Source organism: Hypanus sabinus, chromosome 3 (assembly GCF_030144855.1).
Source record: "Hypanus sabinus isolate sHypSab1 chromosome 3, sHypSab1.hap1, whole genome shotgun sequence".
Lineage (NCBI taxonomy): Eukaryota > Metazoa > Chordata > Chondrichthyes > Myliobatiformes > Dasyatidae > Hypanus > Hypanus sabinus.
The window spans coordinates 131578626-131593610 of record NC_082708.1 but is presented as its reverse complement, the minus strand read 5'-3'; the positions used below and the strand labels follow the sequence as shown (position 1 = coordinate 131593610).

Here is a 14985-nt window from a genome sequence, read left to right as displayed (position 1 = left end):
TGCAGTTTGTGCTAAGCAACATATTTTTTTCAGTATCTGTGACTTTGCCAACTCCAACTGATAATGCTCAACAAATTGTGAGTCAATAGTTCCATAAGGTCATAAGAGATAAGAGCAGAATTAAGTAATTTGGCCCATCAAGTCTGTTCAGCCATTTCATCATGGCCGATCCTTTTTCCCTCTCAACACCATTCTCCAGTCTTCTCCCCATAACCTTCCACACACTGACTAATTAAGAACCTATTAAGCTCTGCCTTAAATTCCCTCAATGACCAGGCCTCCACATCTGCTGTGGCATTGAATTCCACAGATTCACCACCCTTTGGCTAAAGAAATTCCTCCTCATCTCTGTTCTAATGGACATCTCTATATTCTGAGGATGTGCCCTCTGGTCCTAGTGTCTCTCATATAAGAAACATCTTCTACCTGGCCCTTTCAATATTCGATTGGTTTTAATGGGATCCCCCTCATTCTTCTAAATTCCAGCAACTACTGGTCCAAGGCCATCAAAATACTCATCATATGATAACCTTTTAATTCCCTGAATTATTCTCGTGAACCTCCTTGGAACCCTCTTCAATGACAGTAAGGGTCCCAGAACTGCTCATGATACTCCAAGTGTGGTCTGACCAATGCCTTATAAAGTGTCAGTATCACATCCTTGCTTTTATATTTTAGTCCTCTCAAAATGAATGTAAGGCAAGTTTATTTGTGTAGAATTTTTTGATCAAAAGGCAGTTCAAAATGCTTTACATAGAACAAGATATAAAAATGAAACTATCAAGTTTCAGACAATATAAAAGAGAACAAAATCTCAAAATAGATGTGATAAATCGAAGTTACAGTGTACGAGATTCTAATTAAAAGCTACAGTGTAAAGAAAAGCTTAAAACTTTTCTTTTAAAAGAACTTAAAGTTGGAACAGACTTTAGGTCCTCTGAAAAGTTATTCCAGATATGTAGAGCATAGTAACTAAAAGCTGCTTCACCATGCTTTGTTTTGGCTCTGGAGCTGCCCCAGATAACCAGAGAGCTCGGGAAGGTCAATAATGCAGTAAGAGCTTGAAGGTGTATTTTGGCCCCAGACCATTCAAGTGCTTTATAAACGAGCAGTAATATCGTAAAGTCAATACTCTGATGGACAGGAAGTCAGTGTAGCGATCTGACAATTAGAGTATTATGTTCTGTTTTCTTGGTCTGCCAGAGGACTCTAGCAACAGTGTTCTAAATGAGCTGCAGCTGTCCGAGGGCTATTTTCGAGACCTGGGAAAATGCAGTTATAGTAGCCAACCAAAATAAAAATAAATGTATGGACAAGTTTTTTTAGATCTTGCTGAGCCTTTAACTCTCACTAAATTTTTAAGATTGTGGTAGGCTGACTTTGTAATTGCATTTGCCTTTCTCACCAATGAATCAACCTGCAAGTCGACTCCCAAGTCTCTTTGGACCTTCGATTTTTGAATTCTCTACCCATTTAGAAAATAGTCTATACTTCTGTTCCTTCTACCAGGGTGCATGACCATACACTTCCTGACACTGTATTCCATCTGCTACTACTTTGTCCATTCTCCCAATCTGTCTAAGTCCTTCCACAAGTCAAGACAAGTCACCTTTTATTGTCATTTCAACCATAACTGCTGGTACAGTACACAGTAAAAACAAGATGTTTTTCAGGACCATGGTGCTACATGAAACAGTACAAAAACTAGACTGGACTATGTAAAAACAACAGAGAAAAAAGTTACACTAGACTGCAGACCTACCCAGGACTGCATAAAGTGCACAAAACAGTGCAGGCATTACAATAAATAATAAACAAGATAATAGGGCAGTAAGGTGTCAGTCCAGGCTCTGGGTATTGAGGAGTCTGATAACTTGGGGGAAGAAACTATTTCATAGCCTGATCGTAAGATCCTGAACGCTTTGGTGCCTTTTCCCAGACGGCAGGAGGGAGAAGAGATTGTATGAGGGGTGCTTGGGGTCCTTCATAATGCTGTTTGGTTTGCAGATGCAGCGTGTAGTGTAAATGTCCGTAATGGCAGGAAGAGAGACCCCGATGATCTTCTCAGCTGACCTCGCTATCCGTTGCAGGGTCTTGCGATCTGAGATGGAGCAATTTCCGAACCAGGCAGTGATGCAGCTGCTCAGGATGCTCTCAATACAACCCCTGTAGAATGTGATGAGGATGGGGGGTGGAAGTGCAGATTCCCTGCTTCCTCAACACTCTCTGCCCCTCCACCTATTTTTGTATCATCCATAAAACTGGCCACAAAACCATTAATTGTATCATCATCCTTGACATATAATGTAAAAATAAGTCGTCCCAACACTGACCCCTACTGAACACTAGTCACCTGCAGCCAACCAGAAAAGGCCCTCTTTTTTTCCACTCTTTGCTTCCTGTCAGTCAGCCAATCTTCTATCCATGCTAGTAGCTTTCCTGTAATACCATGGGCTCTTGTTAAGCAGCTTCATGTGTGGCACCTTGTCAAAGGCCTTCTGAAGATCCACTGAAGTCAGGCTAACTGGCCTATAGTTTTGTTTTTTCTGTTTTCCTTCTTCAAATGGTTCTTTTCCTATCAGAGAATATATACATTACACAATCTGAAATATTTGTCTTTGCAGAAACAGAAGATCCCCAAAAAAATGAATTCAGAAAACCGTAGAACCCCAAAGCCCCCTCTCCCCCTCCCCCGCCCAAGCAGCAGCAAGCATCGATGCATCAAGCTGCCCCCTTCCCTGTCAGTCTCCCCTTATGCTGTGAAAATGGGTGACATCTCTCTTTCCCTTGTTACTAAGAGAGAGTCTGTGGCACATTGAACTGTCAGATGAACAATAGTTCTCGTTGACGGCAGATCATAGTCTCTGGGTGCTTTGTTGTTGGTAGGTGCTGATGCTTTTTACTGAAATGGGCGGTGGGGGAGGAGGGAGAGGAAGAGATTTATTCTCCCTTGTAATAGCAATTACACTCACTTATATCCCCGGCATTCTTGAACTTCCAACATACTGCTAATGTCCTTCAAAATGAAATTCAAGCCATTGCCATCATCCTTGCTAGTGTCCCCTTCCATTCAACTTGGCCCAGCTCCTATCATGCCTCCAATTCACTTTACTGTAATACTGATATATCTGACTTTAGCTTCTCCCTCTCAAATTGCAACATGGTATAGCATATTAAGATCACTGTCTCCTTAGGGTTCCTTTACCTTAAGCTCCCTAATCAAATCTGGTTCATTACACAACACCCAGTCCAGAATTGCCTTTCCCTATTGGGCTCAACCACAAGCTGCTCTAAAAATCCATTTTGTAGGCATTCCACAAATTTTCTCTCATGTGATCCAGCTCCAACCTAATTTTCCCAAACTACCTGCATATTGAAATCCTCCATGACTATCATAACATTGCCTTTTTGGCATGCATTACCTCTCTCCCATTACTGACCACTGTTTGGAGGCCTTTATATAACTTCCATCAGGGGCTTTTTTCCCTTGCAGTTTCTAAACTCTACATCTTCTGATCCTATGTTTTCTTTTTCTAAGGATTTGATTTCGCTTTTTACCAACAGAGCCACCCAACCCCCTCTGACTGTCCTTTTGATACAGGTGTATCCTTGGCCAACTATGATCTTTCAGCCATGACTCAGTGATGCCCACAATGTCATACGTACCAATTTCTAATTGTGCTAAAAAATCATCTACCTTATTTCATATACTGCGTGTATTCAAATATAACACCTTTAGTCCTGTATTGGTCACCCTTTTTGATTTTGATTTTGTCCTCGTGTTGCATTGCAACTTATCCCACTGACTGTCTTTCCTGTCAGGCTTGCTGCACACTGCTGCTGGTGTGAACTGTCCCATCCTTCACCTTATCACTCTGGCTCCAGTTAGTTTATATCCTCCCCAACAGCTGGGTATTGATCCCCCTCAGGTTCAGATGTAACCTATCTCTTTTGTAAAGGGCATACCTTCCCCAGAAGAGATGCCAGTAATCCATTTATCTGGAACCCCACTCCCTGCACCAGTTCCTCAGCCATGCATTCATCTGCCAAATCATCTTATTCTTACCCTCACTGGCACGTAGTACAGGCCTACAATCCTGGAGGTCCTGTTTTTCAGCTTTCTACCTAACTCCCTAAATTCTCTCTTCAGGACAACTTCACTTTTACTACCTATGTCATTGGTGCCAATATGTACCAGGACCTCTGGCTGCTCACCCTCGCCCTGTAGAATGCCATGGACCCAATCCGAGACCCTGGCACCTGGGAGGCAACCTACCATCCGGATATCAATTCCATAGAATCTGCTTTCTGCTCCTTTAACTATGGAATCCTCTATCTCTACTGCAGTCCTCTTCTTTTACCCCCCCCCCCCCCCACTTCCCCTCTAAGCCACAGAGCCAGACAGTGCCAGAAACCCAGTTGTTGTGGCTACCCTCCTGGTAGGTCGTTGTCCTCAACAGTATCCAAAGTGGTATACTTATTATTGCAGGGAATGGCCACAGGGGTACTCTGAACTGGTTGCCATTTCCTTTCCCTCCCTTGATAGTCACCCAGGTACCTGCCTCCTGCAGTTTAAGGGTGACTGCCTCCCTGTAGCTCCAATCTATCACCTCCTTAGTTTCCTATATGAGCCAAAGGTCATTGAGCTGTGGCTCCAGTTCCTTAACACATTCTCTGAGGAGCTGCAGCTCAGTGCACCTGGTCAGATACGGTTATCCAAGTGTCTGGAGGTCTCCCGGAATTCCCATATCTCACACAAAGAACACAACACAGTCCCTGGAGCCATTCTCCTGCACTATCTATGCATTAACAGATGAAGAAGAAAGTTAACTCGCTTAAGCATTTTGAGCCAAATCCTCCATACTCTAACACTGGTCTATTCACACAATGACCACTCTTTTTTTAAAAAATTTTCAAATAGGTTACAGAAGAAAAAAAATTATCAACCCTTCTCCCCTCCCCTTATCCTCTTCCCCTAACATATCCCTATAGAAAAAAAAAGAGAAGAAAAAAGAAAAAAAGAAAGAATGCCTGGATATTGGAAGATCTCCACATGCTCCATGGAGTTCATAATAGCTTTAATATGTATATTTATTTCTTTCCCCAGATAACCAATAATTTTATCTTCAGAGCTCCAATATATTTAATCCTATCTTTTGTAAATAAGGGTGCCAATTTTTCAGAAATATTTCCTATTTATCTCTTAAATTATAAGTAATTTTTTCAAGTGGAATGCAGCTAAAAATTTCATTCTTCCGATGATCTATACTTAAGTATGAATCCGATTTCCAAGTAACTGCAATAGCCTTTTTGGCTACTGCCAATGCAATTTTTATGAATTCTTTCTGATATTTATTCAATTTGGATTTCGATTTTATCCCTTCAATATCGCCTAGTAAAAATAATGTTGGATTATGTGGAAGTTGTATTCCAATAATTTGTTCCAGTAAAACTCTTAAATTTGTCCAGAAAGGTTGAATTTTAAAACAAGACCAAGTAGAGTGTAAAAAAGTACCAATTTCTTGATTACATCGAAAACATTAATCAGATAAATTTGAGTTCAATCTATTTATTTTTTGTGGTGTAATATATAATTGATGTAAAAAGTTATATTGTACTAATCTTAGTCGAACATTTATTGTATTTGTCATACTGTCAAGACATAATCTTGACTAACTTGTTTCATCAATTTTAATATTCAAATCAGTTGCCCATTTTTGTCTTGACTTATGAATTCCTTGTTTAATTACCTGTTTTTGTATCAAATTATACATACCAGAAATAATTTTTTAAATTTTTCCTTTATGAATTAAAGTTTCTATTTCATTAGGTTTCGGCAATAACGTTGTTTGACCCAGTTTATCTCTTAAATAAGCCCTTAATTGGAAATAACAGAAAAGAGTGTTATTTGATATTTTATATTTATTCTTTAATTGGTCAAATGACATTAATATACCTCCTTCAAAACAGTCTCCTATATACCCAATCCCTTTGTGAAACCAATTATATAGAAGTTGATTATCCATTGTAAAAGGGATAAGTTTATTTTGAATTAAAGGTCTCTTTGCTAATAAAGATTTCTTTATCTCATCATCAACATTTATCTTATTCCATAAATCAATCAAATGTTTTAGTATAGGAGATTCTTTCTTTTCCTGTATCCATTTAGATTCCCATTTATATATAAAATCTTCTGGTATATTTTCTCCTATTTTGTCTAATTCTATTCTAATCCATGCCGGTTTATCTTCATCAAAAAAAGATGCAATAAATCTAAGTTGATTTGCTTTGTAATAATTCTTACAATTTGGTAATTGTAACCCTCCTAGGTCAAATTTCCATGTCAATTTTTCCAACGATATTCTTGACATCTTACCTTTCCAAAGGAATTTCCTCACACATTTATTTAACTCTTGAAAAAACTTCTGCGGTAATTGTATTGGTAGTGTTTGGAATAAATATTGTAATCTAAGGAATATATTCATTTTTACAGCATTGACTCTACCTATTAATGTTATTGGTAACATCATCCATTTATCAATATCCTCTTGAATTTTTTTCAATAATGGCAAATAATTTAGTTTATATAAATTCTTTATATCATTATCAACTGTTATACCTAAATACTTTATACCATTTATCGGCCATCTAAATTGAGTTATTAATCGACATTGACTATAATCTCCTTTAGTAAGGGGTAGAATTTCACTTTTATCCCAATTTATTTTGTACCCTGATATTTTCCCATATTCTTCCAATCTAGAAGATAATTTACACAACAAATGCAATGGGTTAGTTAGATAAATCAGAACATCATCAGCAAATAAGTTAATCTTATATTCCTCCTGATTAACTCTGAAACCCATAATATCTGAGTCAGTTCTAATTAATTCAGCTAATGGTTCTATCGCCAACACAAATGAAGGTGATAATGGACAACCTTGTCCAGTTGACCTTGTTAACTGAAATGATGATGAAATTTTGCCATTTGTCACCACTTTAGCTTTGGGGTTAGTTTTAAGGTTTTAATCCATTTTATAAAAGATACTCCAAATCCATATTTTTCCAATACCTTAAATAAAAAATCCCATTCCAATCTATCAAATGCTTTTTCTGCATCCAAAGCAACTGCCACACTCATTTCTTCCCTCTTTTGTGCCAAATGAATTATGCTAAGTAACTGAGTTACATTATCTGCCGATTGTCTATTTTTAATAAATCCTGTTTGGTCCATGTGTATTAATTTTGGTAAGTATTTAGATAATCTATTAGATAAAATCTTTGCTATTATTTCATAGTCTGTGTTCAACAAAGAAATAGGTCTATATGATGTTGGCTTTAAAAGATCTCTGTCTTTTTTTGGCAATACTATTAAAATAGCTGTCAGAAAAGATTCTGGAAGTTTATGCGTTCTTTCCGCTTGGTGTATTAGCTCCATAAAAGGAGGAATTAATAAATCTTTAAACTTTCTGTAAAATTCAAGCGGAAAACCATCTTCTTCTGGGGATTTATTACTCTGAGGTGATCCTAGAGCTTCTTCGACCTCTTTTAATGTAAAAGGCACATCTAATCCCTTCTGTTCTTCCGAATTCAATTTTGGGAGAGTTATTTGTGATAAAAACCTTTCTATCTCAACAATGTCATTTTGTGATTCTGATTGATACAGTTCAGAATAAAATTTTTTTAAAGTTTCATTGATTTCTAAAGGTTTATAAGTAATTTTATTTACACTTGTTCTAATTGCATTTATCGTTTTGGAAGCCTGGTCTGTTTTTAACTGCCAAGCAGGAATCTTGTGTGATCTTTCACCTAGTTCATAATATCTCTGTTTAGTTCTCATAATTGCTTTTTCTGTTCGGTATGTCTGAAGTGTATTGTAGCTTATTAACACATTGTCTTTGTTTTTCTTCAGTCATATATCTTTGAGATTCTTTTTCTAATTTTGTAATCTCTTTTTCCAATTGATCTATTTCTGCCATATATTCCTTCTTAATTTTAGAAGTATAACTTATTATCTGGCCTCTCAAATATGCCTTCATCGCTTTGCATAATATAAATTTATCATCAACTGAATGTGAGTTTGTATCTAAAAAAAACTGAATCTGTTTTTTCATAAAATCACAAAAATCTTGACGTTTTAATAATATTGAATTAAATCTCCATCTGTAAATCGATTCCTCCTTATCCATCATTATCATTGTCATTATCAAGGGGAAACGATCTGACAATATTCTTGCTTTATATTCCATATTTTTCATTCTTTCTTGTTTATTCGCTGATAGTAGGAAAAAATCTATCCTTGAATAAGTTTTATGTCTATTTGAATAAAATGAATAATCTCTTTCTCTTGGGTTAATTCTTCTCCATATATCAATCAAATTTAAATCTTTCATCAGTGATGAAGTTAATTTTGCTACTTTTGGTTTTGTAACAACCTTTGTTGACCTATCTAAAACTGGGTCTAGACAAAAGTTAAAGTCTCCGCCTATTAATATTCTATTGTGTGCGTCAGCCAAATTCAAAAAAGCCTCTTGTATAAATTTTACGTCATTTTCATTTGGTGCATAAATATTCATAAGAGGCCATAGTTCTGAAAAGATTTGACAATGTATAATTACATATCTTTCTGCAGAATCAATTAATACATTTTGTATTTTAATTGGTAAAGTTTTGTTAACCAAAATTGCAACTCCCCTCGCTTTTGAATTAAATGAAGCTGCAATAACATTTCTGAGCCAATCTCTCTTTAATTTCTGATGTTCTATCTCTGTTAAATGTGTTTCTTGTATAAAAGCTATATCTATTTTCATTTTCATAATATATGTTAAAATTCTTTTTCTTTTCACCGGTCCATTAAGCCCATTTACATTAAAACTTTAAAAGTTCAGTAAATTAGCCATTTTTAACAGGGTTACTCCAGTCTATAATAATACATAATATTTCAACTCTCATAGTACCTTGGGGAATTATTTTAAAATTCTCCATGCTGTTATGTGTCTCGCCTCCGATCATCCAGGCAAAGAAAGAAAGATAAAAGAAAACTAGATTATAAGGAAAAAAAAAACAAAAAACTCCCCTGCTGATGTTGTGAATGAAAAAAAACACAACATTACCCCCCTCCGTTGTGCAGGTCATGGCAAACACCATGATTACACACGTGAATCCCGTAGCGATCGATTCGAAGTTCCCCCAGCTCCCCGTAGCATGAAGAAAGTATATGTAAGAGAAGAAAGAATAATGTCACTACTCTCGATTAATATTTCTCAAATATTTACCTTTCTCGCCCTGTATCATATAATTAAAAGTATATTTAAATATTCTTCTGTCCTTGATGTCCATCAACTCACTTCACTGTCCCCGTCTTCGTCTTTAATTTGTTTCACTTTAAAATCTTTACTGTGTCTAGCGAATATTTGGGAGTTCTTGTGCAAACTCCTCTGCATCCCGATGATCAGTAAAAAATCTTCTTTTTCCGTCATCCAAAAAAATTATCAGTGTTGCCAGGTGGCGCAATATAAATTTATAACCCTTTTCTCATAAAACATTTTTCGCTGGATTAAATTCCTTCTTTCTCTTCAAAAGGTCATAAATTATATCAGGATAGAAAAGAACTGCTTTCCCTTCTATCATCAATGGCTCATTTCTCTTTCTTGCACATTGGGCAGCCGCCTTCAGGATCTTTTCTTTAGCTTGATATCTTAAGCATTTTATCAAGATTGGTCATGGGTTTTGATCAGGTTGAGGTTTTGGTCTCAAGACTCTGTGGACCCTTTCGATTTCAATCAACTGGGTTCCCTCTTCCATTTCCAAATTTTCCGCGATCCATTATTGAAAAAATTTTATTGCATCCTCTCCCTCTATCCCTTCTTTAAGAGAAACAATTTTAATATTATTTTGTCTACTAAAATTTTCAAGCACGTCTGTTTTTTCCAACAGTCGTTTTCTTTCTGATGTCCAGGCAAGAATATTATCTTCCATTTTATTCACTCTTTCAATAGTGTCTCCCATTATTTCTATCAGCTTTTTAACTTTCATGTCCATTTTCTCCTGTTTTTTCACCATTTCATCAAACATATTCTTCATATTTTTAATATCTTTTATTATTTTTAATGTTTTTAATTCTTTTAATTCATGCGTTTTTTGCACCAAAGCTTTTCTTATGTCTCCAGAAGATCTTCCACCTCCAACCTCTTCCTGTTGTTCTTTTGCCTCCTCATCTTCATCTGTATGTTCCATAGAATCCGAATCCACCTCGGATTCATTTTCACTTCCACTTCCAATCGTAGCTGGGATTTGTTGTTCAATTGCTCATGTTTGTGCATGCCCTTTCCTGCGCGCAGGCGCAGTTCCTGTTGTTCCTGCTTGGAGACTGTTGATGTTGCCGCCGATTCCTGTTCTGTATCGCCAGAGGTAAGATGCACTTGAGTCCGAGACTTCTTCATGGTGGCCGGCCCAGCTTGTACTGTCTTCAAAGTAGAAGTTTTCTTCTTTGTCTGTTTAGGAGGCATATCTAAGGAAAATCCTGAGTAGTTTTGACGTAGTTTTTAGAAAATATTTACTAACTTTTCTTCACTTAAACATTAATTTATTAGTTTTTTTTTTCGGGAGAGCTGGATTTCCACGTCTCGATCCTCCGTCATCACATGACATCCCCCATGACCACTCTGCTTGTCCCTACCTTAATTTATTTGCCCATGCTAATGAATCATGATCTGATTGTGTCGCTGGAAAAAGTTGGAAACCTGTGAACACTCCTTTTTGAATCACTCATCCCGACCTGTGTGGGGCCTCCTCTCTCAATTGAATTGGGTCACTTGAAATACAGGTGACATAAAGAGACCTTTTTAGACAAAGGTGTTTTGCTGAGTGTTGATAAAAGATTGTGAATGAATATAGTCAGTGGGATTTAGAGTGGTTATTGGAGGAAAGGCTATGTAGAGAAAACACAGTTGTCGGAATAATAGCGTTGCAATAGTAGGTGATTTTAACTTCCCTGATATTGACTAGACCTGCTTTGGTATTAGATGAGGCAGAATTTGTCCAGGCAAGTTTTCTAAAGGGATTATAGAGATGGCCCTAATAGTGAATGAGCTACACCTAACAATTTAGGAAGTGAGGTTGATCAAGTGTTTGATGTGACTGTGGGAGAGTGCTTTGGAACTAATCCTCATATTCCAATAGTTTTAAGATGTCATATAGGAAGCTTGTAACTGGTCTTTGTGGAAGGAAAAAAATAAGGGTAGGCTAGTATCAATGGCATTAGATCTTGCTGTTTGCTTGTAAAGGAATATTGGACAGGTCCTGACCAGGTGTACCTTATTGTGTCATGAGAAGAAATGTAGGAGGTTGCATGGGTCATGTAGAAATTTCTGTATCTTTGTTAGCCACAGGTGAGGTACCAGAAGGTCGGAGAATAACTAGTGTGCCTTTATTCAAAAAGGGCAGCTGGGATAATTCTGTAAACTACAGGCCAGTTGAGCTTTGCTTCAGTGTGGGAAAGTTGTTGGAAAGGATTCTAATGGGCAGGATTTTCTTGCATTTGGAAATATGAGGACTGCTTAGGGATAATGAGCATGGTTTTGTGTGTGAGAACCTGTGTCTCTCAAATTTTATTCAGTTTTTTTTGTGAAAAAGCTGACCAAGAGCAGCTCAGTAGATATTGTTTGCATGGATCTTAGTAACACCTTTGACGAACTCCCATTTGGTATACTCATCTAGAAAGTTGAACCTCTGGGATTCAGAGTAAGGTGGCGAATTAGATACATAAATTGGCTTGGTAGTAGGAAGTAGAGTGTGCTGTTTTTCCTATAATGGGCCTGTCACAAGAATGGTCATTTACTGTTTTAGCTGAGCATGTATGTGGCATGATTAGCACGTTTGCAGATGATGACAGAATTGGTGGCACAATGGATGTGACAAAAGTTGTCTAAAGTTACAACAGAATATAGATCAATTGGGAAAGTTAGCAAGGAGATGGCCAGATGGAAGTTAATTTGGACAAGTGTTCAGTGGTGCATTTTGTGAAGTCAGACCAGGGCAGGACATGCACGGAAGATTTCAGTATACTGGGGTGTATTGTTATACCGTGATTTTGGGATATAAGGGCATACAAGTATAAAGGTTACTTGATATCTGGACTGAGTTGCTGGGGAGGTAGTCCTCTAGTTTTAGACACCCCCACAATGGGAAGTAGCCACGACTATCTACCCTCTCAATTTGTCTCGTTTTATTTAAGGAGAGTCTGGACAATTGGTTGAATGAGCATGGCACAGAGGGATATGGAATTAATGCAGGCAAGTGGGATTACTGCAGAGGAGTATAATCTGCACCGATGTGGTGAGCTGAAGACCCCAACATTATGCTGTGACACTGTGAACTTGTCTGTCTCTAAACTTAGTACCACAGTCACTTGCATTGAATATAGAACAGGAATAGTCCTTTCAGCTCACAGCTTGTTACTTGATATATATTATTTTGTATATATCAAGACTATTTATTTGAAATTAAAGTTTAGCTTACCTTCTGCTTTGGGATCTCACATAACAAGTTTCCCTTTTATAAGTATTTGTGTATGAAATTTTAAAATTACAATTGTAGTCTATTACATTAGTTTTCAAAAGCAGAAAGAAGTCCATGAATTGCTTCTAATTGTTGCAGTGTGTTCTGAGGGAATCGCAATCCTTCATACGTCAACTTTTGTTGTATAAGAAGTTCCACCACATCCTCTAATCACAGCCTGATAAATACTAAAGAGACAATAATGATCATGCTTGAGAATCTTTTAAGGTTTGAAGTACAATTTTATTCAATAACATTGGCATCCCAGTTCATTCACCACTTCCCTCCCCCACCACAGTGAACCCTGAGCTCAGAATCTGAATCAGATTTGTATGCGATGTGAAATCTGTTGTCTTGCAGCAGCAGTACAGGCATACAGTTGCTGGAAATTACAGAATAAATGAATAGTGCCAAGAACAAAGGAATAATGAAGTGGTGTTCATGGACAGTTCAGAAATAGTGGAGGAGAAGCTGTTTCTAAGTAATTGAGCGTGCATCTTCAGATTCCTGTAACTGCTATATGGTGGTAAGGAGAGTAAGAGACCTGGGTGACGATGGTCCTCCAAGGTGAGGAGGGTTGTGTCCATAATGGAGCTGACTGAGTCTCTCGCCCTCTGCAGCCTCTTGCAATCTTGTTCATTGAAGGCACCGTACCAGAATGTGATGTGACCAATCAGATTGCTCTCCACTGTACATCCAAAGCTAAAAATCCTGGCTGTGATTTCACACAGCCAGAAACTTTCCTCTGTTCAGCAGGCCACATCTGCTGAGAGTGTGGTGGGGCGGGGGATTGCAAGATGTGTAGCCCATGTGCTGCTGTATTATTTCCAGCTCTCAGGAGCTCAATGGGTGACCAACTCAATTTAAATATGGGCAATCATAAGGTCAACACAGCCACCTTTTTGAATCAAAACAAGATTTTATTTATCTCAAAATGAACTTTCCTAGCTCCAACACCTGGCTGTTATCAATTGAAGAATACTGGAATTTATCTTTTTGTGGGATAAGATTAAGTAGTAGCTCTATATTATTGAGAGATCCAAGATAAGGTTGGCCTATAACTTAACTGTGAAATTGGAGAGAGAATTGATCTTTTGACAGTCCTTGTGCTTGCCCTCACTTTGAATGCCAGTTGTTTCTACTACAGAATCAAATTGATGATTTCTCAATATTCTATTAAGCACAAAGGCCTACAGAACTGAATGTCTACAACAGTGTTCAAACAGGCAACTTCATCCTGTTCATATTACTAAGATGCTAGTATTATACTGTCTGAATCTAGATCTAAAGATAAGGGATGTAGAGTAATTTCCTTAATAAATTATACTTAAGCTTATTTTATATAATTTAGTAAGTGCAAAGGGAAGTGAGGCCTCTAAGATAGAAGCCAGTGAAAACCCCTATACAAACTCACACTCGGAAGTTCACCCATCGTGGACAATGAATTTCATCCAGATCTTGTGTCCAAACCATTAAATATCGAATATTAATTGCCCAATAATAGAATCTAAAATTCGGCATTGCCAAACCGCCCTCCTTTTTTGATTTCTGTAAATGTTTCTTACTTAATCTAGGATTTTTATTCTGCCATATATATGAAGAAATTTTGGAGTCAATAATATCAAAAAAGGATTTAGAAATGAAAATTGATATCACCTGAAATTGATACAGAAGTTTAGGTAAAATAATCATCTTAATAGTATTAATTCTACCAATCAACAAATGAGGAATATTTAGTAAGCAGTTGTTTAACGTGATCAATTAAGGGTAAAAAGTTAACTTTAAATAGATCCTTATGCTTCTTAGTAATTTTAACACCCAAGTAAGTAATCAGTAACCAGTCTGAATGATGTTCTGTAATTTATCAGCTAGTTCAAAATGAATGAGAATGCTTTATTAGTATCATGCTTTATTAATGATTGAGTTTGGTATTTTCATTGCAGCTGTTCCACAACTGTAATAGTGAGTTGACACATTGAACCAATGTCCCATTATAAACTCTTAAACATTAGGATCTTTTCCAGTTCATTAGTTGGAACATGCAGTTCCTTAAATGACATGCAAGAAATGAAGGACTCTCAAAAAGATTCAGAATTACCCAGATATATCTAATCTTTTTATTTTTTTTCCCCTATAGGATGACTGTTTGGAAACTGCATTCAAATGCTTCATTTCAGAGTTGTTCGTTGTAGACTATGAATACAAACTTGACTGTCCTGAAATAGCTGCATTAGGCATCATATTTACAAACGCCAATGGATATAATAAACGTGCCGAGGTAAAGTCTTAATTCTTATTAGCTTTACAAAGTGTGAGGTGTTTTAGTGATGTGGAGGAGGAGAAAGGGAAGTTTGAACTGTGCCATTTATCTGCAGGATGGATCTTTCCAAGCTGCCAAAAATGGAAAATAATTAACTTTTCCCCTCA

At 37.1% G+C, this 14985-nt stretch overlaps 1 protein-coding gene across 6 annotated transcripts in view; it reads left to right on the top strand.

Moving 5' to 3' along the window:
* Positions 1–14985, top strand: part of LOC132391662 (interleukin-15-like) — a 109892-nt gene that overhangs the window by 79895 nt on the left and 15012 nt on the right. For all 6 annotated transcript variants that reach the window (XM_059965148.1, XM_059965147.1, XM_059965146.1 and 3 more), the window contains exon 7: positions 14696–14836. In XM_059965148.1, the coding sequence (XP_059821131.1) occupies positions 14696–14836 (141 nt within the window). The remainder of the gene's footprint in view (positions 1–14695; positions 14837–14985) is intronic.